Consider the following 26,499-nt stretch of genomic DNA (forward strand, 5'->3'; position numbering starts at 1 on the left):
AATATAATATATAATTTTTTATTATTGTGTCTCTGGAGGCCGTAATTTTTTAAAAGCTAAAATCACATACTGATGTGTTCGACCTGTATGTTAATTGGTATCTCCTTTGTGGAAATGCAGTATTAAAACGAGAATTGTTCTGAGTACTACTGGTCACAGAGCTGAGCAGATGTCATCCATGCTTACATATACATACATATCCATCCAAACACACAAACCTTGAGTGTGACAGTGCCCTATTTGGGGAGGGCGCCATCTCCTGGTTGGAACAGAGCATGTGACCTCATAGTCCCACCCAGAGATGAGGAAAGTGGACCGAAGGGGGATGGGGACTGGTTGCTGTTCCCAATGAGTTGCCACATACTAGAACATTTTTCATGACCCATGTCCACAGGTTTAGCCTGGCTTATCAGGGTCACACTGCCAGCACTAACTTTCATTCCTCACAGTGTGTGAATTTAAGGGTTATAGCTATCCACGTTCTTCTTATCAACTGATCAGCTTATTCTTTTTTAGATGAATGGATTAAGTGTCTTCTTTATAAAATGTCAGGAGACTGTGAAAAATACCCATCACAAGTTTGCAAAGCCATAGATGACTACAATTACTTGCTTTGTCCGACCCACAGTGCAAACACCGACGATTTCCCATCTACCATAAATAGCAGAGAGAGAACCCTTACGTTTTAGAAGCTGGAGCTAGTAAATATTTGGTATTTTTGCTAAATAAATGGCTTGGTTTAATGAATGATAAATGATTTTCAAAATCACTTTGGATTAATTCTCTCCTGAGAATTTTCTGCTTTTGGCCAATAAACTAGCTGTATGCACTTATGGATATGACTTATGGATGTCTAGAGGGGGCACTGAGGTGGCCTGTGCATGTGTGTAGGGGGGGTGAGTGTGTACAGAGCTAGCTGTAAAGGCAGCAGATAAATCACTGGTAATCTCAGGCTAGTAAAAGAGGTTTGGTTAAGAGTCAGGAGTCATGACAGGAAGAACAGAGGACTACACACACTAACTGTGCATTGTCTATAGTATGAAAACAGTGTGTAAGGGAGAGGAGCAGGCTCAAGCCTCTGAGCTCACTGGCTGCATTGGGTCTGTTCTGCAGATGCCAGTTGGTAAAAACACCCATGTGGGCCAAGTTTATGTTTGTATGGGAAAGGACAAGAGCTACAGTGTGTACTGTGCATTAATTAAAGATGGCACAATATAAAGCAGACAGACTCTGATGAGAGTTAGTTAGATATGCAGAAGTGTCAGGATGTAGTAAACCTTAAATGCATACCTGACTCAAAAAATTGTGGGTGTGCGAAAGAAAGAGACAGAGAGACAGACAGTTTTACTGCAGTGTGTCTCCATGTCTTATCTCCCTCCTCTCCTCTCCTGCACTCCATGTGCGGGCAGTTTCTCTCCACTTTATGACTCTTTATCTGACATGAAAGGCACTAACATGGGATACCCGCCATTACAGCTCCATCAACATGAAAAGCTCTGACACAGGATTCTCCACTGCGGCTCAGCCCATTAAGGATGACTGGTGATCCTGTGCTCTGTCAAGGAGCCGTCACATGCAGACAGCACCAACATAATGAGGACCTAAAACCTTAACCTTGCCTTCAAGACCTGTGGTCAAAAACAGCAATATAAACCTGAAGAGGGCACCTACTGGCTGGCCTGCTCAGTAATTACAACCCATGTCTTAGTACTAACCCAAAAGGTCCCATAGTTTAGATACACAAAAGAGTGTAAGACAGTTCAGAAGCAAGGCTGAGGGGTCACAGGGCTAACACTGTGATTGCTATTCTCAAATGAACAAACCAACAGTCTGACATGGTCTCCTACTTCTTTCACTCCTTTTGAATAATTTGATCCTCTACAATGTGGAGAAATAAATCCTTCGATGTCATTTAGAAAAAAATTACCTCTCTTCTGACAGCTTGCATAACCAACATCACCTGCCACTTTTGTTGAACCAGGCACTATGACAAGCCAGGTAGTATTTTTCATTGTCAAAAACAAAAGTGGACATTACAATCATGAAGCTACAACAGATTTAACACAATCAAGTATGTAGAAACAAACAAAATCAAAAAGGAACACTTATTAATTCTTTAGGTGAGACATTACCTCCTGACACTGGAGCGTCCATAAACACGGCGCCCATCTTTTCTGCTACAGCTGCTATTTCTTTTGAGACTTCAGGGTCAATGGTGGATGAGTCAATCAACAGAGTTCCCTTCTTCACCTTTCTAAAGACAAAAAGCATTTACACTACATACAAACCTCTGTCTGCTAAGTCTTTCTGTTTGAACATTAAACACCTTGCAAATGAGCTGTTTTTTCTTAGCATTTCAAACATGCAGGCTTGGCTAATTTTATCAACAGAGACTGCGTTAGTAAAGTTTGCTTACTTAAGGATGCCATTTGGACCTATATAGACATCTATGACATTGGGACTTGAGGGCAGCATTGTGATGATCCGGTCTGCTTTCTCCGCCACCTCCGCTGGGGTGTCCACTACCTGAAACATTGCACAATATCATGAACACAAAATAAACACTTGTATGAACAAACTGCAGATATTATAGCTTATATTTGTAACAGCCTCTCAGCTCAGAAGCACATAGAGTGGTTTGTTCACTAAGCAACTGTTCTAAGAATTACTGAGTTTCAAACAGTAAGTGGGAAGGGGATGTATCCATCACCTTCCAAATATTCATCAATCTTGTGCATATTCTGAGCCAGTCTGGCTTGTTAAATAAGCACTCAAATGTGCACATGTAATGTGTTCTCAGAGAGTGTGTTACCTGAGCGCCTAGGTCCTGCAGCTCCTTGCAGGACTCAGGGAAGACATCAGTGGCAATAACAGGATAACCGTTTTTTAACAAGTTTTTGGCCATGGGACTGCCCATGTTTCCCAGGCCAATAAACCCCACAGGTGTTTTTGAGGCCATTGGTCGTGTTGACACTGAGCCAGGAAACAAAAAGGAGTGTGAGGGGATAAAAAAAAAAAAAAACTTATGTGAAGAAAAAAATGTTTTCATGGTTGACCTGAGCAATACAAATGAATTTCAAACTCAAGACCTTGACTGTGGCAAGTGGCAATGAAAAGCAGCTGTACAAAATGCTATCAACATTTTCTTACAGGGAATGCTCAAATTAGAATAATTAACAACAGGGCAAATCTGTCTGCCGCAAACAACCAGCTTTTGGGTCATCTGGCCAGGCTATTAAACACTGCTAGCTTAGCCAAGGTTCAGCCAGTTTAGTGGATACTAAACAGTGTGGAAACTCTGGCAAGGTACCAACTCGACTACAAAAGTAGGATTAAGCCTGGAGAGCGAAAGGCTAAACAGAAAGCCTTGCCATAAAGCCATCCACCGCTTCACATATATGCTAGATACTCCTATGATGACTGCAATATCTACAGTATATTTTACCTCTAAGATGATTAATAGTGCATTAATAGTGCAAGGGGATACAGTATTTTCTAACACTGGCCCAAAATGAGCAAACAAAACTGTTCATGTGTTGCTTTTTTGCATGAAATAAAATTTGAATAGACATGATTGCATCTAAGAATAACAGTGTCTTCTACTGTACAAGTACATAATCTATGAAATAAAAACAGCTGAACAGATGCTGACTCTAGACAGACAGGTAGCTTTAGCACTCCGTCTTGCACAACACTGAAGCTGTCAATGCACCCATTTTCTCTTAACTGAGTTGCAGAGGACTAAGGGTTAAGAGGGCCTAAAACATAAACATCTTCGTAGAAGAGCTTTAAATTTGACATAAAATGTATTTTTCCCAAGTTTAAAAAGGCTTTATCAATAACACTACCACACCAACAAGCCCCAGAGGTGTAATAGAGAACACAAAACTCATCTTTTGGTAGGTCTGGAAGTACTGTTTAAGCTAGTGACACAATTCAACAGTATAAAATATATTTTTTGTCAATCCTCACCTTTTTTCGTACCCTGTTTTTTGTGCGCACTAAATATTTAAATAGCTGGTGCAACAATATGGTGTATCTCACTGAACTGCAGATGGTGATTTGAAACAACAAACTGTTAAATTTAAAAAGTATAACTAACAGAAATTGAAATGATATAAAATAATAAAGAAAATATAATAATTATACTAATAACTTTTTTAAATTATTTTTCATGTTGTTTACCCAAGTGTACACTGTACAATCAACATTTTGTAATTAATTGCAATTAATTAATATTTCCAATTAAGATTTTGATTACTTTACAGTCTTTGTTCAGTCCATAAATTTGAGTTTCTCAAAGACCCTTAAATTATTAATTAATTTATTTGACAGGCAAATTCTACTGTGTTAAATTTACAATGATTTATTACATGTTTGGCACTGAATGATTAATTGATTTGTTATCATTTTTATTTACAATTTAATTGGGTGACTCACCAGTTCAGCAAAAATTTCAATTTAAAGCATAACTACTTTATTTACTTTAATACTCCAGCTGTAATGTACTTTTCCAACATACCTGGCAGGATGAAGTGACATCCTTTTTTTATTTTTTTACTATACTATACCCACACTATATCAAAGCACTTGAATATAAAAAGTACAGCAAAACAACAGTTTTAAGTGTTTGCTTACTATCTTTACACAAGTATGTCAAGCACTTTGTTGGCATTACTAAACAGTGGACTTTGAAACTGGCTGTGCAGAACTGGGGTAGGACTATGTCTGCTTAGCTGAGGCACTACCAGGCCAAAAGGGAAGCACTGTATTGGTCCCTCAAGTTGCTGAGACTTAAGGGAAAGGGCCTTCACGGAAAAATATAATTCACAGGTTTCTTAACAAAACCATAAAAGCACATGCACTATACCACCAGAGGGTCACATACAGGGAAGCAGGGGCCAGTGTAATATTATTACACCAGCGGTCCCTGAATTTCAAGTAGCATATTTTCCAGATGGCTGTGTCTTTCATTGTGGGATGGGCAGGGAGGAGTGGATTGAGTAGGCGTTGTGGCTAATCCATGGCTTTATGTATTGTAGAGCAAACTATAGTATTTGACTGCCAATAACCGAGGCAAACTAATAATATGTGAAACCAATACAGATATGACGCACAGTCAGGAAGAGAGCCATAGAGAGACTGATCATGCCAGGTAAAACTAACTTTTGCTAACTACTGCTTCTCATTTCAATGTGCTCATGTCCAGTATTACATTGTCCTGTCTTTCTGCATGACCATACAACAGGTGGCAAACTCAGAGAGGGAGTCCATACAGTGACATTTAAACTATATGGGTAGTAAGAATTCAGAATTTCTTCAGAGGGCTAACAATCTAGCTAAATGCCTGGATCAGACAATGTTGCATTTTGCTCTGAACCGAACCGTAACCGGAAAAGGGCAGAAGGAAACTGACTGTATAAATGGATACGTTACCGTACTCAAGGCTGACATGCTTATTCCACCTTAACAATACATTTCGAGACCGTCTTAACACAGCCATGCTTCTTTCCCTTTCACCTCGACGTGTCAGCTGCAAGTCAGGAAAGACCATCGGAACTGTAATGATTGACTGTGATTTCTACCAATCGCGGCCTTGGGTGACATTCAGCAGCCAACTGAAATCAAGCAAAGGCGGGATATCCTGTGCTTTTACTTGTTAATACCCCTTGACCGCTACTATTGGTACGGTACCCTTATTTACGATACAGCGAAAACGGTAGCTCATTAATAATACTCATTATAAAATTCACGAGACAATGTGTCATTTGCTTTGCAATTTTGAGAAAATTCAGATAATATGAGAGAGTACTTATATATTTGGAATTGTTGTTATGATGTTAAGTCACAAGGGAAATGTCCGAAACAACCTCATATAATTTACTTAAATTGCCTTCAAACAATTCGTATTAGAAACAGAGTGAAGTAATTATTCAAAACAATTTAAAAATGATGACCTGAACTCTTTTTAGTCTTAGATACCACGTCTGCGGTCTCCTCAGCATCCTCGGTACTGCTCAGCATCCCGGAAGCTCAGTATCATTTGCTCTTGCAAGGAAGAGACGCATCATCATCAAGCTTTGACAACAACGAGGGTAGTCGCAAAATACATCGGGCTGTCCGGCAGTAACTCACTGTTGTTTCAAATGGAATTCATATAAAAGGGTACTCTTTTAATTTCAGACTTCCTCATGTCAGCCAGCTGGCTGTCCGACTGAGACGATGTTTAGCTAGCTAGTGACTTGACACGACATGGCCTGTTTACAAGCTAATGTTAGCTGCCTAGCCACCGTAAATACGATTATCGTCTAGTTAACTGAGCTAGTTTTACACGGCAGCGCTGTGTCATAACGGATTAGCGATACATTTACTGTCGGTCGCTGTGACCCGGTGAGCACATGATGCCATATTAGCTTGTGAATCTGAATCTAGCTTCAGTTATGACTTAGTCACTTAGACATTCATTTACCTTAGTCAGGAGACTGGGGTTGGGTCGTATAGAAATGTAGGACAGGAAGGTGTGTTGTTTTAGCCTTACTCATCCAGGGAATGGAGGACAGTGATGCTAAGTTGCTGTACCAATGGCAAGCAGCTACACACATTCACACTTGTTTTTAATACTCTTTGAGCAGTTTGCTGTGAGGCAATTAGTTACCATGGTGTGGAGGTGTCTTGGTAAATGACCAAACTGCAGCATCAGCTAGGTATTCAGGTTGGTTCAATCTGATATTTACTTAAAATTGTACTCCACATATTTAGTATTGTATTTTCATAAAGACTGCTGACTTGTGTTATGCAATTTTAAATAACAGATAGGTGGTTTAGAATGCTTAAAACTGACACAACAGATATGTAGTAAGTAAATGTACAGTACCACTACTAGATCTCTTGCCGTTAGAAGCCTGCTTTTTAATGCTTTTTCCTTTACTCTTTTTTGATACTTATTTTCTGTTCTCTGCTGCTTTACCCTTGCAGACCAATGAAGTGACCACAAGGATACAATGTCATCGTTCCAGGTGGTGGATTCGTCGCCGGGAAGCAGCGTCAGTGTCATGGAAACATCCAACTTTGCCCATGTCATCTTCCAGAACGTGGGGAAAAGCTTCCTGCCCCAGGCGCCTCTCGAGTGTCGCTACACCCTGACCCCTTACATTACCCCCCACCCCAAAGACTGGGTGGGCATCTTTAAGGTGCATCACCCACAAACACTCACTACTGCTGCTATTACCCAGACCATGCTTCAAAAACATCACCAAGCACAATCAATTAAGGATCAGAATTGTATCGATCTGTAAGTTACAAAGACATGTATTTAAAAACTGATGTTATTCTTAGGTGATTACATAAGTGTGTGTGACATGTATTACGCGTTGGGTTTTATTAATTGGCCATGCGTTTGCACTTGGCACATTAACACATAGATCTGTCTTAACACTGATGGCTGAGCTCTTCCCTACATGACAAAAGCCTCACCCCAAATTTTGGTGTGGTTGCTCTGCATGCAGAAAGAAGACTTGGGTAGGTAAGTAGAACTTTATTGAACCCACAGTGGGGAAATTCCAGTGTTTCAGCAGCAGTAAGGGACAAAAACAACAGAGAGCAAGCAACAAGACACCATAAGAACAGATACCACACACTGATCTTGATAGACAAATTCAGAAAGCACGGGGGAAAGAAAAACAACTAAAAACTATGCGACAAACATTTGGCACTCTTTATGAAAAACTCTTCTTATTAGGACCTCTCTCCCCCACTTCACTTGTTTGTTGATCTCTGTTGTTCTGTCAGACTTTTCTCTGCTTCCTGCTCCCCCCATCTGCTCCAGTCTTTTATCAAGGCCATCAAATCTCACACATAATTAACAGGAAACATGAACTAGGAAATTTAATGTCTCATAAAGTCGAAAGATAAACATTTTATCGTTGATTTAAAAACTGACTTCAAATCCACAATCTCAATTAAAAAAGAATAAAGACCCTGGGTTTATTTGGAAAATTTAACTGTTGTAATCCACTAACGAAACCTGTTTGATGGTTAGTCCATCATGTCAGGAGCTAGTAGGCTGTGCTTCTTTTAATTCTTTTGAAGTATGTGTCTGTTGTATAGTGTGTCCTTAGACATACAGTATTGTATTTTATTTTGACAAAATATTGTGTATATATATATTAGAAAAAAACGCAGTCAACTTGTGATTTCTTTCTTTCGACAGTGTATAAAGAGGCCATGATGTACATATGCTTTTATAAATAATAATTGTCCACTGTGATCATCATAGGAAATGAGCTGATGCCAGGTGTTTTGGCTTGAGTGTTACAAAGCTGTAATGTAAAAATTAACAGGCTGTGGCATTAAATGATTGACTAGATTTGACTTTCCCACAGTGTGTAGATGATCAGCTGATCTCCCGCCCTTAGTGTCCTTAGTGTAGAGAGGGAGAATTTCCTCCCACTTACCTTTCACATCTATAGGCTCTGCCCATTTCAGAGAGAGAGAGAGAGAGAGAAACCCAGCAATAATGCTGACTTGCTATGAGTATGACTCAGACTGCCCAGGCAGGCACTGTTCATTTGAGTTGTGCACAGCTGCCCCCTAGTGGCTGAAAATGATCATCATCAAATAAAGATAGTGAAACAAACTTGCTCGTAGATGTGTTGTCAAACTGCACATACAGTACATCGTGTACACAGTTAGCACTAACAGTGTGCATCCTAATCAAGCTTGTTGAGTTTTTTTTGTTTTGTTTTCAAACATGATGACTTGAATTTTTACATATATCACAGATAAATTAAATATCTATTCTCCAGTGAAAACATGGTTTAGTTTGATGTTTGACACACACTAAACACACAAAACTCCCTAGGAAGCCCTGTGGAGGTTGTTGGTTGTGGCATGTTTGCTGGGCCAGCAGGGAGAAAGAAGCCTGTTGTGATAGTGTATAATTAACGTGTCACTGGGCTGTTCCCTCACACTTTGGCTGAATGATCGATAGCTGCTGTGCCTGTGATTATTTTATAACATCACTCTTGTGCTGGAATGCTGACCAAATGTCAGTCAACCTTACCTCTGCAATTAGAGGAATTATTTATGTCTCTTGTCTTTTAAGCAAATACACGTGAGCACACAAGCAAACCTGGCAGGAGCACATCACAAGGATATTGACATGGAAAGAATCTTCTTGGCCACACTGAAAATTACTAGACAAAAACTATAATTATGTATCATGTATCATGGAAAAGCATTATCCAACCTGAAAGTTTGACAAATGTCTTAAATAGCTCTGCTGATTTACTTTTTCAAGTTAAAGCTTCCATATGCTTTTTCATGTACCTGCTGTTATTTTTTCCTAGATTAAACAGAAATGCTACTTAAATTCACTTAGCAATTGAACATTCACTGACATGTTATTATTCAATTTTTGAGTGTTATGGCTCATTTAAAATTCAACAAAAGTGAATAACCCCTGTCAGTGTTTTATGCAGCCTGTATAGCATAATCAGCCAGTTATGTAAACTGTAATACCATTTAATAATACCATTACTGTGACACAGAAACATGCTGTAGTACCACAGGTGAGTGAGTTATCCACAACTAATGTGCAGTTATGTAATCTCACATATGTGTATTATACTGTATAGAACATGTGAGTTGAAAAAAGGATGTGTGTATGTGTTGGAGCAGCCCAGGCAGAGAGAGTGCATGACAGATTTATGATGCACAAGCTGAGTTCACAACTGCCTTTCATCATCTGTCACAACACCAAATTAAATCCATGGTATCATGTCTCCTTTCCCATTACATGTAAAATTTTCTCCTTTTCTTTCCTCATCCCTTCTCATTTCTGCATGGTTCGTTCTCTTTGGTCCTGTGTGTACACACACACACACAGCCACATACAGAGCTACCCTCACACCCTCTCACCTTTACTGCCCCTCACTTTTTGTGAGCCTGAAACTAAGGGGAAGGAAGGAGGAGGGGGATGTGTGTGGAAGAATGAGGGGCATTCCAATTAAATGTTTCCAATCTGGTTTTGAACAGTGTATGTAGTCCTCCAGATTCCCTTATCAAGGACACTGTTGAAAAAATGTAATGATAAAAACAATTTTGAAAATGTCATCTGACCGTATAAGTAAACAATACATATGTTTGAAATGTATGATTCTTGAACACAATGTGTAATGCTGGCCAGTCAAGCACAAATTTGGTGGATCAGTATTTCCATATTTGTTTACAATGTCTTCTCAGGTGGGGTGGAGCACAGCCAGGGATTACTACACCTTTCTTTGGTCTCCTATGCCTGAAAACTATGAACCAGGAAGTACTGTCCACAGGACTGTGGTGTTTCAAGGTATACACATACACACGCTGTGTAAACCACTACAGAGACCAGGGTGTTTACATATAAAAACCAACACTTTTATTTAATAAGGGAACACAGGCCCAAATGGTGGCCTGGGGCCCGAGCACCCCTGTCACACACACACACATGGAGGGCCTCCAGACTAGCTTTACTGTAGCTGGAATGGTCAGATAGTACACCGTGAAAATATGAGAGCATGCTGTGGTGTGTCAGTAGCCCTTAAAACCAGTCGGCGGCCGGATGCTCTGTACTTACTCCTCATGTCTCACATGTCAGAGTCTGCAAGACCTTTTTGAAATGTTAGCATATATAAATGATGGAGTGCTCACTGCTTTTTAAATGGTGTAGTGTTTTTTTCTGCAGTTTGAAGCAGAACAGTTGTAAATATTGTAGGAATGTTTTTTGTCAGACTTGAAGTACTATCTTATTAACTGAAATAAGTACTGCTTAATGAAGTTAATATTGAGTCAAATGAAAATCTAAATGAGAATTTAGATCACCCACTCTTATCTCTTTGCACCATAGGTTATTATGTACCTAAATCAGATGGAGAGTTTTACCAGTTCTGTTATGTCACACATGCTGGTGACATCAGAGGAGCCAGCACACCCTTCCAGTTCAGGTCGGCAACACCCACCGAAGAGCTGCTGACTGTCACTGAAGACGACAGCAACTCGGACATACTGGTCGTCACCACCAAGACTGGGCTGTTGGAAGTAGGCCAGCTGAGATTGATGTTTTTTTCTGTTTTTTATCCTTCTGAGTTTTGATCCTCTTAAAAAGGGTCATATACAGTAGCAAGGCACTAGATATCGGCCACATCCATAGCTGACTGTGACCTCTGACATTACTGAATATGGGAAAGAGGAGATCACAAATTCCCCTTTAATAAACTGTTAAATTGTTGTCCTTTTAGGCTGCCATAAAAATATGCACAATATATCATTATGTAAAACTCTGGAGAATGGTGCATCTCACAGCTTTTTGTGATGTTTTCAAAATGACACTTAACTGTCCTAAGATAGGGGAATAGAAATGACAAAACTACCTCACGCAGGCACCATTCTAACCATCTTTCTGTTTACCCTTATCTTATTGTATCTCCTGCCTTGCAGCGAGTGGAGGAAGCGCAGCAGGAGCGCAGGGAGCTGCTGAAGGCCATGAGACTCCTGCAGGAGGAGAAACAGCAGCTCCAGGAAGAGCAGAAACGACTGGCCAGAGAGAGGGAGCAGGAGAGGGAGACATGCTGCCTGCTGAGGACACACAACCAGGTTAGAGAGAGCGGGTGAGGTGGAGAAAGGGATGCACAGAGAGAGATATTATGTTTACATGCACACACAGTATACAAAATCACTGGTAACAGGAGGATGGATGTAAAAACAATGGTGAGTTATATGCACTGAAAAATAAGCCAGAGGTGACTCGATCTCAAAATGTAATATAAGCTACAACAGGATAGCCCCAGCATGTGACTCGTGTGTTACATACACTAACGTTAACTCTGTGACTTAAACTGATGGCAGGATAAAATAAAACTCGCTGTTGTCGGGTTTGTGGCCTCGTTGCAGCCGATGGAGAAACAGAAAACACTGATGTTTGCAGATCGTTTAAAAGGTAAAGAGGCATCACTCTGTAACCCCACTGAATGATTTTAGTGAACTGAGTGTTTCTCTAGTTCCAGCTACTCCAAGAGAGTGGGATGGTTTCACCAGTAAAACCATCAACTGATCACACATCAGTGATGGCACTGTGGCATATTCTGCGGGATGGTGAAGATCCGTTACGTTATTACATAAGAACAAATCCTGCACTTTTATTAGCATTTTATTTGTTTGTTTGTTTGCTTTAACCAAAGTACTGCCCGCTAGGCAAAGGGGTACTTTTAGCTGCCTCCACAAGGATTACATGAAGTGAGCTATAACTTTGTTGGTGACTAATTCTTGTGAATCGTAATAATAGAGATTGCAGAGTAAAGTAAAGAAGTAAAGAAATTGATAAAAACCTAGGGAAAACCCTGACTTGTACATACATCTAGACAAATAAAGAAGTAGTATGTCTAATTAAAAGCTATTTGTGTGACATTGAAATTGAAGGTGAGGTAGTTTCAGTAGTTGTGTGGATGTGTGTGTATACATGTGTAGGGGTGAATGTGTACATAGACGAACAGTCACTATTTGCACATTGGCGGGGCTGGTTCCTCACCAGCGATCACATATCTGAAAACTTCAAAGGCCTGAATGTATGAATAATCTGTGTCCATGTTTGAAAGACACACAAAGAGCTGCAGCGTATATGTGCTTGAACGTCTATGTGCGTGTGCATGTGTGCGTGTGCACACCGGTTTTTCTCTCCCTCTTTAACGACCTGACTCAGTGGGCCAGAACGGAATTGGGACACAGTTTTCTCGGGCATCTGGCGTCAGGGACGATGCCATCGTAACCACAGAGTGAACAAACATGACGTCAAACACATACACACACATGCTCATACACATGCACAAACTGCTCCCTTTCACACACACAAACACATTCATTATGCGACCCGCTTGCAAACCCTTTTAGTTTGTGTGTGGAATTAGAGGATGGTAGTCCACAAAACTGCCTGCATGAAAAAAGAGCCCTGCCCAGCCTCAGGGACAAACAACACTCAGTCATGCGATTCAGTGGCCTGTACTTTCCCACTGTCTGTCTGTCCATGTCTGTCTTTCTTAATTTTCAGTTTTAGTTTAAACTTAGTTTATTGGCATGACAAAAACTTATTTTGTCTCACGAAGGGCATACACATTTAGAAACTGCATTTAAAATTAAATACAATAAATGAGTAAACCTCCAAATTGATTTAATATACTTTTTCTACATGCCTTCTCCATTCAGTCACTCACTAGGTTGAGCAAGATTTTGGAGTTTAGTATTTTATGAGTCATTCATTTGAAGCAGTAGCTTGGGACACACACCTAAAGACAGTCAACCCAGTGAAAGCAGAGAGGAAGGTTGGCAGAGGAAGGGGGAGGTGAAACACCGAAACTTGCCAAGAGTTCAGTGAGTTTGAATCTGTTATCTTATCGCCCCCTAGTGCAGTTCTCATGTCAAGTCTCAGAGTAAGAGCAGGCTGCTTTGAGTTACTCCGCTTCGCTTTTTACAAAGGACAAAGTCACAATAAATTATGTGGTAAAACACACACACACACACATTGTGTTGCTTTTTAGTCAACAGGCCTTTCCATCTGTAGATATACGACTTGTGGGAGTAGCTATCTGTAGTAGAGCATTTACAGTACAGTAGGTGCATTAGCTCATGTCAAGCTGATGAAAATATCCTTTGAGTTTAACTTGAAAACATCAATACATATTTTGTGGCTTCTAATTTTACGACTACACCTTTTTTAAAGTCTTTGTGCACTGCTAATGTGCTTCCCAAACACCAGCTGTAAAAATCATACAATAATCCACACAGAGCAACGTCCAGAGGGAGACAGGCCTGAGTATGCATTGGTGTGTGCATGTGCACTTTGTCTCTTATGGATTGATGGCTAAACTCTGTGCTATTTCTCCATATGTCCTTGAATGTGTAGCAGTGCACCTGGCGTCTGTGTGTGTGTGAGTATGTGTGCACATGCTACAAATAGAAAGGACAGTATAAAGAGAGGTATGTTATGTTACAACCAATGTTAGCTATGAATGATTTAATGTCCTTCACTGCTGATTTAGAGGAAGCTCAAACAAGACATTTCCTCCATAGCCATGCCACGCGGAGAAAATTGACTTTATATGACCTTTTGTATGATACCAGAAATTTGTTTCAGGAATTCACGGATGTTATTCAGTTTGCTCTAGTACGTGCTCACCACACACGCCCTCTGTCCATTTAAGGCTGCTGAAGGTTTCAATAAGAGGCTCACTTCAGTCACAATTTGCGACTGGCGATTGGTTATTGATGAGACTTTTCAGATCCCCACAAGGGAATTTCACATTACAGCTACTATAGAAATATGCTGTAGCAGTAGGAAACAGAGAAAGAGAATATTTAAAATTAAATTAAATAAAAAGACATCTTGAAACACAATTTAAAATCTACATATAATATATTCATATTTTGCTCATATAGTAGTCTATGTGTGCAAATATAAAACTGTTTCAACAAAAAAACTGAATACTATAACCTTCATGAAGGTGTTTATTTTGTTGCAAGGCTGTTGTATTAGATTGCATTAGTTTTATATGGGTGTATTTAATAAAATGGCATCTGTGTGTAGGTATCAATGATAAATACAATATGCATAAAATAGAAATAATATGCAGTAGTGCAGCATGACCATCATGTGTCACCTGAAATATTACCATCTGTGATTAATCATGAGTAATGCATAAGTTCTTGACTTAGTCCAGCACTCCTCCTCCTCTGCCAGTCTCCGCGTGCTGATTCTGCTGCTGTGATTGGCTGCAGCGCTTGTCAGTGTGATCCACAGCTGCCTCTCTGTACCGTAGGAGCTGCTGCGCTCATCACAGGGCCTGTCAGAGGAGAGGGAGGAGGTGAGGAGGAGGCTGACAGAGGCCACGGACCGGGTACGCCAGCTGGAGGAGGACCTGCTGGGGGTCACCCAGAGAGGCCTACAAAAAGAAACGGAACTTGACTGGTGAGTGGAGAATGTTGACACATGACCATCATTCAGCTAAATGCATCCATTTCTCTGAAGACTTGACTGGGTTAGGTGTTAGGGCTCTAGTCCTCTACACAGTGTGGACAAAATAATGGAAACTAAGGCTTTAAAAGTAATCACTGATTGGAACTAGCACCTCTCTGATGTGAAAATTTATTGTCATAAACAAGTGATTTAATGTTCATATTTGCATGCATGTGTACTCATGCCCAAACACATATAAAGTTTTGCCAATAACATATGTCCTAGAAAGGATTTTGCACAGAAGAATGTCAGCCCAGCCTTTTACCAAAGCTGTCATGTGGTGGTGAATTTCCATACAGTATGTAGCTGTAGTACCACAAGTAAGGCCTGCTAAAGTTGCCGCAGTGATTAGTGAACAACAGGGGTACATTGCCTGACATTCTATCTGTGTTTGCATCTTTTGCATGAATGGCTTATTTGACAAATGGATAAATAAACATACCACAAAAATTAGATTCATTTTTTTGTCCCAGTCTGCGCGATCGTCTGAAGAAACTTACGGCAGAGAGAGACAGTCTTGAGAGCCAACTGAAGAATGAGAAGGATGAGAGAGACCTCTACAAGGTGAAGGAAGGCTGTTCATAGGAGAAGTGTGGATGAATAATGAGGTGTGTTTGGCTATGAAAGGCAGACCTGTGCATGGTTCTGTTTCTGTTATTACATGTGAAGGCCCACCTACGCAGCACTGAACTGGAGAACACTAAGTTGAGCGCAGAGCTGCAGATGCTGAAGGCAGTGGAGCTGAACAGAGAGGTGACCATCGCTCAGTTCCAGGAGGAGCTGGAGCGGCTCAGGGCTTGTGTTGCCCAGCGGGACAGCCTGGAGAAAGAGCTGCTGGCACACAAGGCTGACAAGGTAGTAGTGGTGGTTTGCAATACGGTTGCCAAAATAACAAGAAAAGCCAAACCATAATGCTTTACATGTCTACTGCACCTCCAGTCAGTTGACAAATTATTGGGTACACCAAGCTAAAACTAATGCTGTCTAATACAGCTGTCCTTTAGTAAATCCTCTGGTCTGAAGGTTATAACTCTATGATCATTTTGGAGGATATAGTCTGAGGTACTGTTGAATTACATTGCATTACACTAACACCTCTTTGTGTAATTCAGTACAGTTTAACAGCAGCACAAACTACAGTCTTCAAAATGAAAATACGGTTGAATCAACACTCCTGTAAAACAAAAACTAAACAGTATCAGAATCATGAATGGAGGATTTATTGCAGAACAGTTGTATTAGAATAACTTAGATTTAGCTAGGTGAATTTAATAATCTGGCAACTGAGGTAATCAGTTAATCTATATATAAATTCCCTTTACACATTTCTAGGCTGAGCTGGTCCGTGTGCGTGAGCAGCTCCGTCAAGCTGAGGAGCAGCTGCAGGCAACCCGGCAACAGGCCTCCCTGCTGGCCTCAGAGCTTCGTGACTCGGCCAGCGCCCGTGACCACACCATGACTGAGCTGTACCGTGCCCGTTTGGAGGCTGACAAGCTCCGTGCCAGTCTGGCTGATGCTCAGGCTGAATGCCAACGCATGGAGAGCCAGCTAGATCGCATGAGGAACACTGCACAGAAGGAAGTGGTCCGTGTCTGACGTCCTTATTCTGTCCCTCAGACTTTCAGTTGTAGGTCAGAAATGAGAGAAGCACGTTTCTGGAGGGAATTATTTGACCTTTTTAAGCATTTATTCAGACTGCAGCAGAAGAAAGCAAATGATTAGTGACTTGTATTCTTGTAGTGCAACATAAATACATGTGTGTTTGCTTTAAATCAGACAGCGATATATGTTTTCTTCTTTTTATGTCCTCCTGTTTCAGAGTGTTGGGACCAGTGAGGACGCGACACCCAGCATGATGGTAGTGTCAGAGGCAGAGGCTGAGCTGCAGAGGGAGGTCGAGGAGCTAAAGCTGCGTCTTCATATGGCTGCTGAACACTATAAGGAGAAATATCGGGAGTGCCAGCGCCTCCGCAGGCAGGTTGCCAAACTAAACACAACTGAGTCACAGGGGGTGAGTAACTGGATAGTGGAAGTATGAGACACAACTGAAAAGAAATATTACAAGCAGATAGATTCATACTTGCACAATTAGACTGTTTCAATGCATGTTTCTGTGCGCCCGTTTTCAGGAGCCAAAGAGAAATGCATCCACTGAGACGACACAGGAGCCTCTGACCCCTAGTCCAGAGTCACCCACAGCAGGTACACACACATAACAACAGGCATCTGGGTTCAGGTTTTTCACCAGTAGTTTTCTCAACAGATCATAACACTTTGAAGATTATATATATTTCACAGTGACAGTAAAAGAACCTCTTTGTTTCTTATACTGTCACTCTCCCTCACATAACAACATGCACATCTTAAAACACCAAGCTGATGCGGATTGAATGGATTCATTCCTGGAACTACGAATGATTTAGATGTTATCTACAAAACTAGGATAACACAATTCCTGGTGTTTCCTTATTGATTAACTAAAATGTGGTTTTGAAATATCCAAAATTAGCACTTGATAGTAAGCATTAATACTTGAATCAAAGCAGGTACGTAATGTTTTGTGTTTTTATAGGGAATATAGCTACTGCAGTCCTACAAGAAGCAGATGAGATGGCAATCACCATAGAACTTCATAAAAGGGAACACACACACTCTGACCCACATATCCCCACAGAAAAGGAAGAAAGGCAGAAGGAGAGGGGTGTGGAGGAGGGTGAAGAAGAAGCAAACCAAAAGGAAGACTGTGAAAAACAAGACAAGGAGGAGAAGAAAGAATGCCTGCCCGAGGAGAGCCTGAGGATGATGAGCTGGGTGGAGGTGGAGAACGAGAGGCAGAGCGCTGAGGAGAACAGTGAGGTGGAAAGCTCACTGAAGCCAGAGAAAGTGAGGGATGGTGTTGAGGAGGTGGAGGGGAGGAGCATGGGGGAGGCAGAGAAGGAACAGACTCGCTCCGTGGAGGAGGAGCTGCTGATGATGGAGGAGAAGTGGAGGGAGCAGTGCGCCATCAACGAGACGCTCAAACAGCGACTAGCCAACGAGGAGGAACGATTTAGAGTAAGACACAGTGGCAAACATATACAGCATATATAAAGCTCAGACTGTCAGGAGTCTGGTTGACTTCCCCAAGTGGCTGGAAATACAGTAGGAGTTAATGCTCTCCCAGTGGTCAGCATTTGTGTACAAGCCCTTGAGCAAGAGAGCTACTGTACATCCAGTACACACTCAGTGAACCACTATCGCCAGTGTGTATTTTCAAATGTGAAAGTACACACAAGCACTCCTCCTTATCCGTATGTACTGTACATACAGTAACTATTTTCAATGCATCAGTTTCTCTGTCCATTTTATCGGAATATTTTCTATCACTGGATGAGGTTACATAATAGAAACAAATCCAGGCCTGAACTGACTTGTGTCCTTGTAATCCAGTGTTCAAGGTGATATTTTCAAATAGGTTGTTATGTCCAAGCAACTGTGCCAAATCCAAAGATATTGCATTTACAAATCTTCATAACTGAGAATATGGATTACTTAATTTGTTATGAAAATAAATAAATAGTTGAATAGTTTCATATATACTTATCTTGAATACAGCACTAATAAAATATAGTATTCTAATAACCAGAAAAGCAATGAGAGATATTTTAAAAAGTATCCAAACAGTCAAAGAGACAGAGTACACTGTAGCTAGTGGCAGCACTTGGACAGAGGTACTTCTTGTGGCTCTTTGGTTAATAGGTTTATAAATGCCAAGAATAACACTTGGTCTCAGAGTATCAAATACTCATAACAGTTTACTTGAGCATGCATTTAACCAGAGTATCCAGGTTACTGTCTGCATGCACATGTAGCCGCTGCATCCATGCCACACATGAGCCAATGTGTGTGGTATGTGTGTGTGATTCAGTACGAGCACTTGAGCTTGTTCCATCCATGTGGGCCTGCTGCATTTTGAGTGCGAATGTCCGCCGAAGTACCTACTGGCACTTAATCCCCATGAGTGAGTGTGTGTTTATCGGTGCTGTAAATAAGGCTCTCCTCTGTCTTTGATAGAGTCTCCTGTCTGGGGTGAGTGCTGCGGGCCCTGAGCCGCTCTTAATGGCCCCGGAGACTGACAAGAATGGCAGCCACAGAATGCCATGCTTTACGGCTGTTTACATCAGCCACCCAGAGGATGGAACAAGGGAGTGGAATAGACAGAGTGAAGTGAGAATCGGGGGGAGTACAGAAATTCACTGTTGCAGGCTCCCTTCACCTGAACTTAACCCTCTAATGCTGTGCCTTAAATTTATGAAAGAGGGGGGCGGTGGGAGAGGAGAAAAGGAGATGAAAGAGAATGAGGGGGAAAGCCAAAGAAGCTAGCAGAATGTAATAGTGGAAAAAAGTAGATTAGACAGAGAGACATGAAGCAGAAAGACAGGAGGAGATTTGGGATCTCTATAAACGGATGAATTAAAAGAAAAGCAGGCAACTAACCATGTAAATGCTCCTACAGGGTCAATCCTGTCAGAAAGTAAGAGATTTACTACACTCCCCTGGTCTGGTCCAGTCTGCCCTGCACACACACTTTAGCTGTTTGCTTTGCAGTAACTACACATTTGACACGGCTCCAGATAAAACAAAACCAAACAACACCAAATATTTTATTCACTCACTTGCCTACTGATATCCCTCTTCATCAGTTGACACAAATGGATTGGAAATCCAACCTGAAAGTAAGAAAATGGTTAGGGATTGTTATGTTAGTTGACTGATCTATTGGTGTAGTCAGTGGATAGAACATTAAGTGACAAGCAAAAACACTGAGCATTTCCTGGTTTTAGGTTTTCAATTGTGAGAAATAGCTGGAATGTCTTTGGGTTTAGGATTGTTGGCTTGCAAAAACCAGACATTTGATGATGTTACCTTGCACTGTAGAAAAGTAATTTTACAGATAGTCAATAATGAAAACAGTTTTAGGTGGTTTTCTTTTTTTCTTTATCAATTTTTTTTTTTGGGGGGGGGGGGGGGTTTTTTTCCTTTTTTTGAAGGTTTGACTTCATTAGAGAGCAGACAGTCGAGAAATGGTGAGTAACCAAGGGACATCATGGTCAGCGCCTTGATCACTAGTCTTTATATCTTGGTTTCAGCCCATAATGTTTGGGGACATTGAGGCTGACGTGACACTAATTAAGCAAATCTGACTTGTTATATAGGAAATGATTTTGAGTGTCTTTGTCAGTGTGAGCATCAGTATGCACTCTACCCTCATGTTTTTCCCCCTGTTCCTTGTGTGTTTCTGCCTGTAGGTGCAGATGGCTGAGCGAACCACAGAGGTGGCAGAGCTAAAACACAACCTAGCACAGGCTCTTAGAGACAAGGAGCAACTACAGGGGGTAAATAAAGCAGCAGCACCATGCACATGCCATTCTGCATGAGCTTTGTACATATACACATCTGGTTGTTTTCAGTATAACACTGGGGGTTCTCAGAGGGTATTATTTTAGTCAACGAACTGTTACTCTGGGCGGAGACACACCAAGCCCACATGAAAGAACTAGTGGCGAAGAAGGCCGACTGGTGCGTCACTTCCCATCACCATATCAGACCTTCAAAGATTTTGTTGGTGAATGTTAATTAAAAGTATTGTTTGCCATAGAATATTTATCTGGTTTCAAATTAAAATTTTGAATGAAAAGGATGTAGTGCAGTCTCCAGATCAAGTCCACAAAAATATTATAGCATTTGTACATAGGCACCTTAGTTCGGTAGCTTTTCTTTCCCTTCTCCGTTCTCCTCACTACCTGCTAATTAAAACATCTATACTTGCTTCTTTTTCCCATTGGTATCGTGCTATTAGACAGTGCAAATGCCACGTGACGTGTCTGTTTCACCTTCCTAACCCTGGTTTAAATGTTAAACCTGATAGTAGCGTACTAATGAAGTCATAAAGAGAGGAGATCAGAGGGGAATAGCTTGAAGAATGAGGGAGAAGATGAGTGCCTCTATCAGCAAAGCGAGAGCAGAGAGAGCCAAAGTCTGACACCCATTACAGTAATGAGTAGGGTACTAATGCTCTTGCTTCACATATAATCACAAAGGGCAGCAGCAGTGTAGAGGGAAACTTCTCTGAGCTAAAAGTACTTACTGCCTGTGTGGTTCCAGCACTGAAAATGTGCTATGGCAACACATAACAATCATTGTCAGTCCCTGTCTCATCAAACAAATAATGACGGCTGTACTACAGTTGTAGTATTTACACATGGAGTGTGCACATAAACTAAACAAAAGGAGAGGCTATCTAAACATGATTGTGAAAGAAAAACATGAAATAAAGCATGTGTGCTCTTGTATTTCAATAGTATAGCTTTCTATTTAGTGGCTGTCAAAGTTCAACTGCTTAACTGGACAGCACAGAACACTGAGTGACAGGAAATGTGTGTACATAAATACATAATACTTCTTTTAGCCCTGGTGAACACAGATCACTCGCTCTTTCCTCCAGCAGCTACAGCGTTATGTGTCCAGGCAGAGGCAGCAGGAGGCTGGTGTTCATGGTGCTGAAGTCAGGCAGCCAATGGTGCTGCGCTACCCCCTGCCCTACCCCCAGGACCCCTCCCCTCCACCACTGGTGCCACAGAGACCTGCTGAGCTGCAGTATGGAAATCCCTACTCCAGCAACACCACAAGAGGTGCGAGGAATTCAGAATTGGTCCAGTCATTGCCTTGTGTCTCTTCAACTATGCAGCCATCTGTTTGCTCAGCACAATAGCAGCTGCATGTGTTACTGCTTTTCCAGACCCGGTGGATGTTGCTCAGTCTCCCGAGCACCTATCTCGTCCACCACCTGAGGCCCCACCCTGCGCTCCTCCCTGTGCACCGCCAGTCACGCCCCCAAGTCCTGGACCTGGCGCACCAGGCTGGGACCGAGAGGTGGTCTGCATCCAGCCCTCTCGCAGCACAAGCCCCCCTGAGAGCCTGGAGCATTCACCAGAGGAGCCACAAAATGCAAGTGCACACAAACATATAGGGTGAAAGCTCACTGCCACCAAGTGAAACTCAGGCTGGTGCGACATTCTCTGGAAATGCATGTGGACTATCTGTACCAATTCATATTTCTCTGCATTAGATTATGCACATATTAATAAAATAATTGTTATTTTGAAATAATTTTTCTTAGTTTTTATGATGAAAACATCATTAAGTTGCTAGACCTTAAGCATAAGTGTGATCTCAGCACAGCAGTATATTTGGATATTTTGACACAACATAAATGAATGATATTGTAGCCTTTGTTTTCCACCCTTTGTGTTTTGCAGCCAATGAATCACTGTCATGGTAATATTGCTTATTTCCTTTTTCTTTCTGTCTCTGGTGTGCTCCTTGTCACTGAATGAAGGGAAATTCAGTTTGCCCTTAAAAGATGAAGCAGGGAACTTATTTGCATAAAGCTCTAATTAATGTCACTCCTTCAGAGCTCACAAGAGACAAAGCTAATGAGGGCCAGGAGAAAGGGATTAGGGGATATTTTGCATAGGGGCAGGTTTAACATCAGTTTGTGTCTGTCAGATTGTAGTTTTGATGGTTTGGGAGCAAACTGAACAAAGACTAGTGAGGAAGGATTAGCCTGCTGTATGCTAATCTCTAAATAGAAACCCCGCCACACATGCCTACTGTGGACTGGTTTATTTCATCATGGCCCTGTCAACACTTTCCCTTTTTTGTTTGTGTATGTGTACAGCTGTGTGAGTGAATAAATAGCCATCTTTTATAATGTGCTTGTGTCTCTCAGGTTGCTGATGGAGCTCAGCCATCCTGTGAGCATCAGCCCAGTAAACACAGTGAAGCCAGAAGCAGCTTCTGCTTTGATTCCAGGTAGTACACATACTCACAAATATGAAAAAAATGATGTTAGAATAATTTGTCTTATACAGTCAAGGCATATAAAGAATGAAAAGGATTCCACGTCCAAAAAGAAGAAAACACATAAAATACAGACTCCATGACACTGGAGGTGGATTCCTTTTGCTTGACTTAGCCAACGTGCTGCTGGTGAACCAGACAAGGCTAATATGAAAATATCTGTAGGTGTCTGTGTTTAAAATCATGTGTAGGGCTACAATTAATGATTAATTATATAATCTGCCAATTATTTTCTCATTTAATTGTTTGGTGTAAAACACCAGAAAAAACTAACTTTAAAAAGCCCATCACAGTTTTATAAAGAGTAAATTGTCATGAAATTTAAAAAAAATACTTCAACCATTTTTCAATTACCCAAATAGTTTAAAAACTGAAATCTCTCCTTTACAAAGGATTCAGACCTGTGAGTCAGTACTTTGTAGAAGCTCCTTTGGCAACAGTTACAGCTGTAAGTCTTCTTGGGTACAGTAGGTCTCTACAAGCTTTGCACATCTGGATTTAGGCAGTTTATGCTGTTCTTCCTGACATATCCTCTCAAGCTCCATCAGATTGGATAGGAAGTGCCATCTGCAGCTCTCTCCACAGATACTCTATGAGGTTTAGGTCTGAGCTTTGGCTTGGATACTCAAGGACAGACACAGACTTGTCCTGAAGACACTCCAGTGATGTCTTGGCCAATCTCATTAAGGTCTGATTGATGGAGAGTTGCCGAGATGCAGCAGATAACTCCTATCTCTGCAGAGGTTAAAGTATGTTCCCCCTGACCAAGACCCTTCTTGCCCAGTTTCTCAGTTTGTCTGGACAGCCAAATCAAGGAAGTGCCCTGGATATTCAACCTTTTTAAGATCATTGAGGCCACTGTGCTCCTGGGAACACTCAAAGCATTAGAAATGGTTTTGTAAATGAGAGATTTCAGTTTTTGAAAAACTTCTAATGTTTTCACTTTGTCATTACAGGTTAGTGTGTATAGATTGTTGGGCAAAATCTACAACACAATAAAATTTGAATGGAGGGCAGTGCTGTAGAGTCACAGATTTTTACAAGACATTGTTAAAGCAATTGTCTGCATTGTTAAAGTATACTCTGTGGTTTTGCCATTCTAGCCTGGGTCAGACATGCAGTAAATGCACCATGTCAATGTACACATTATCCATATACAGTTCAAACAATACAAAAACTCCCACCTCTTTTTGTTCCAACTCTGTATCCACCACCATCCCCCTCTTTTTTATTTTCCAGTAGTGACGTTCATAAGCGCTGCCCACTCTGTGAAGTGATCTTCCCGCCCCACTTCGAGCAGCGCAGCTTTGAGCAGCATGTGGAAAGCCACTGGAAGGTCTGTCCTGTCTGCTCTGAGCAGTTCCCTCTCAACTGTCAGCAGCAGCTCTTCGAGAGGCACGTCCTCACGCACTTCGATGGCCATGTGCTCAACTTTGAGCAGATTGAATGAAGGACAGAGTGCAGAGCTAGAATTCTGACACCGTTTGGCTGTATTGTCAACTGTTACTTAATTTTGACTGGCGTTTGGTTAAGGTATGCTCATATACAATCATTAGCACTTTCTTTGCAGTCTTGAAGATTAGAACGAATGTAGTCCGCTTGTGAAAGAGGCAGAGTTACTCCACCAAGGTGTTTATTTAGTAGGGTAGCATTCACCTTAATGCACAGTGAGTGAAAGGATCATTAACACTTGGGAGCAGGTCCTTTTACCTTTGTATCATTTCTATGCTCATCCTTTTCCGTCAAGGGACTAAAGCACCAATAAAAGTGCATGCATTTATTCTGTGTTCAAAACTACTGAAAATGATAAAATTACAATTGCTCAGGCCAACAGAGTGAATTGTAGCAACAGCTTGAATTGGGGAAGAAAAAACATTTTAGTATCTTAATCTCCCTGTTCTTTCATTTCCTCGAATATTCCTTGTAATAAAGCAGCCAATACAGCTTGGAAAGGCAGAAAGATAACTATGTTCTTTTAAAGTGTAAATGCAGATCACAGATCTGAGCTGTGAGATGCCTTAGTCATTTGAGTGTCTGTATATAATTGCAGAAGTGTGGTGGAGATTTCTCCCACACAGCACATAAGACAGTGTCCTGCAAATACATCAGACAGTTGAAACAAAAACAGCACTATAATTTCATGTATCTGCACTAAAAAGGCTTAATTCTGAATGTAATGTACATATGACAGTAAATATAAGTTGTGGAGAGACCTGTGAATTACTGTTGTGGCCCTGCCTCCCCTCACTGTTACCTCCCTCATGTTGTAGTGATGAAAGAATGACTGACCAATGATGTTTTACTTTGTGGTGTGCACTTTCTGGTCTTTGGTCAATCAATATGAAGCTGGGCTGAGAAATACTGTTTCACATTTAAGGCAAATAGACACTTTTATTGTTATGTACTTCCATGTTTTCACATTAGAACTGTGAAGATCAAGTCATTGCTTTGTGCACAGCTTCATGTTGGCCCTCATGGGTGAATGTCATGTCACTCATAGGGCTTCATACTGTACCGCTTGTCTGTTTTTCATCATTTCAGAGTGACCCGACAGTGTTGTATTCAGGCTTTAAAAATTTGCACATGCCCAGTAATCAAAAGGCAAATCTGTGTGTGTGTGTGTATGTCATATGTCCAAGCAGCCCTTTTCATGTGAGAATGACTGGACAGTGGATAAAGTATGTACTGCAAAGATCTTTATGAATAAACTAAGCTTGCCTAAATGCATTTACTGTTGACCTTCATTTAGGTTCAAAGGGGGTAAAAACAGTCACCAGTTTGCGCTACAGAGCTTTTTATTTTGCTGGGTTTTTTTCAGTCATTTCCTTTTTACATTTAAGCAGCTTCTTTTTTTATATAGAAAGACGATTTGACATCATTTACAAGTCACTCCGCTCAGAACCTGTCGTCCCCCCATACAAAAAGGAAACATTGGTCTCCACGTTACATATGAAAATATAATTTAAAAGCACTTTACAACAGATACACGGTACAATACATTCACTGTATATGGTAAACTGAAATCCCTCCCTCATCTCCTCCTCTCCCATAACGTGTAATACTGCAATTGGCCCCCGTGTAAAGCTCAAACTACTGCCATGGTGACGGTGGTGTCCGAGAAGCAGGGATGATTTACTAGTGTTTGTCAGAGCTTGGCTATCGCTGAAAGGTGGGAATGGAGTTTTTTTTTTTTTTTAAATCACAGGCAGAACATTATCTCAGCATTATTTTCAGGAAGAGAAATCCTGATTCCAACATTTTACAGATCTTGGATCACTTACTGGAGCTTCTGGATAGACATGGATGTCTTCAAGCAACATTTGTGCTTGTTTGTTAGACAGCACATACTGTACAGTGCATCCAGACAGTATTCACAGCGCTTACCTTTTTCCACATTTTGTTAGGTTACAGCCTTATTCCAAGATGGATTACATTTATTATTGTCCTCAAAATTCTACAAACAATACTCCATAATGACATTGTGAAAAAAAAGTTTGTTTGAAGTCTTTGCAAATTTAATAAAAATAAAAAGCGAAAAAAAAAATCACATGTACATAAGT

General features: G+C 41.0%; 2 protein-coding genes across 7 annotated transcripts in view; one reads left to right on the top strand and one right to left on the bottom strand.

Annotated features, from left to right (window-relative positions):
* Positions 1-6,040, bottom strand: part of hibadha (3-hydroxyisobutyrate dehydrogenase a) — a 22,923-nt gene extending 16,883 nt beyond the window's left edge. For 2 of the 3 annotated variants that reach the window (XM_020614192.1, XM_020614191.1), the window contains exons 1-4: positions 5,437-5,554; positions 2,813-2,973; positions 2,417-2,526; positions 2,133-2,254 (exon numbers count right to left, since the gene is read on the bottom strand). In XM_020614192.1, coding sequence (XP_020469848.1) covers positions 2,133-2,254; positions 2,417-2,526; positions 2,813-2,973; positions 5,437-5,554 — 511 coding nt within the window. Of the gene's footprint in view, positions 1-2,132; positions 2,255-2,416; positions 2,527-2,812; positions 2,974-5,436; positions 5,555-5,957 lie in introns of those variants that run through there. The other variant, XM_020614194.1, reaches the window with a different exon arrangement.
* Positions 6,041-6,075: 35 nt separating this feature from the next.
* On the top strand, positions 6,076-25,666 carry tax1bp1a (Tax1 (human T-cell leukemia virus type I) binding protein 1a). 4 transcript variants are annotated; one of them, XM_020614155.1, is made up of 17 exons: positions 6,076-6,165; positions 6,976-7,190; positions 10,243-10,345; positions 10,883-11,073; positions 11,473-11,628; positions 14,841-14,989; positions 15,511-15,601; positions 15,707-15,892; positions 16,370-16,621; positions 16,857-17,048; positions 17,167-17,239; positions 17,610-18,091; positions 20,326-20,412; positions 21,522-21,708; positions 21,816-22,024; positions 22,809-22,891; positions 24,179-25,666. In XM_020614155.1, the coding sequence occupies exons 2-17, from the start codon at positions 7,002-7,004 to the stop codon at positions 24,387-24,389; spliced, it is 2,841 nt and encodes a 946-aa protein (XP_020469811.1). In that variant the 5' UTR covers positions 6,076-6,165; positions 6,976-7,001; the 3' UTR covers positions 24,390-25,666. The 4 variants fall into 4 exon arrangements, with proteins under 4 accessions (XP_020469811.1, XP_020469814.1, XP_020469813.1 ...); XM_020614158.1 differs by having other exon boundaries at positions 21,525-21,708; XM_020614157.1 differs by lacking the exon at positions 6,076-6,165 and adding an exon at positions 6,298-6,390.
* Positions 25,667-26,499: the final 833 nt, after the last annotated feature.

The sequence above is a fragment of the Monopterus albus genome, unplaced genomic scaffold (genome assembly GCF_001952655.1).
Source record: "Monopterus albus unplaced genomic scaffold, M_albus_1.0 scaffold143.1, whole genome shotgun sequence".
In the NCBI taxonomy this organism is placed as follows: domain Eukaryota; kingdom Metazoa; phylum Chordata; class Actinopteri; order Synbranchiformes; family Synbranchidae; genus Monopterus; species Monopterus albus.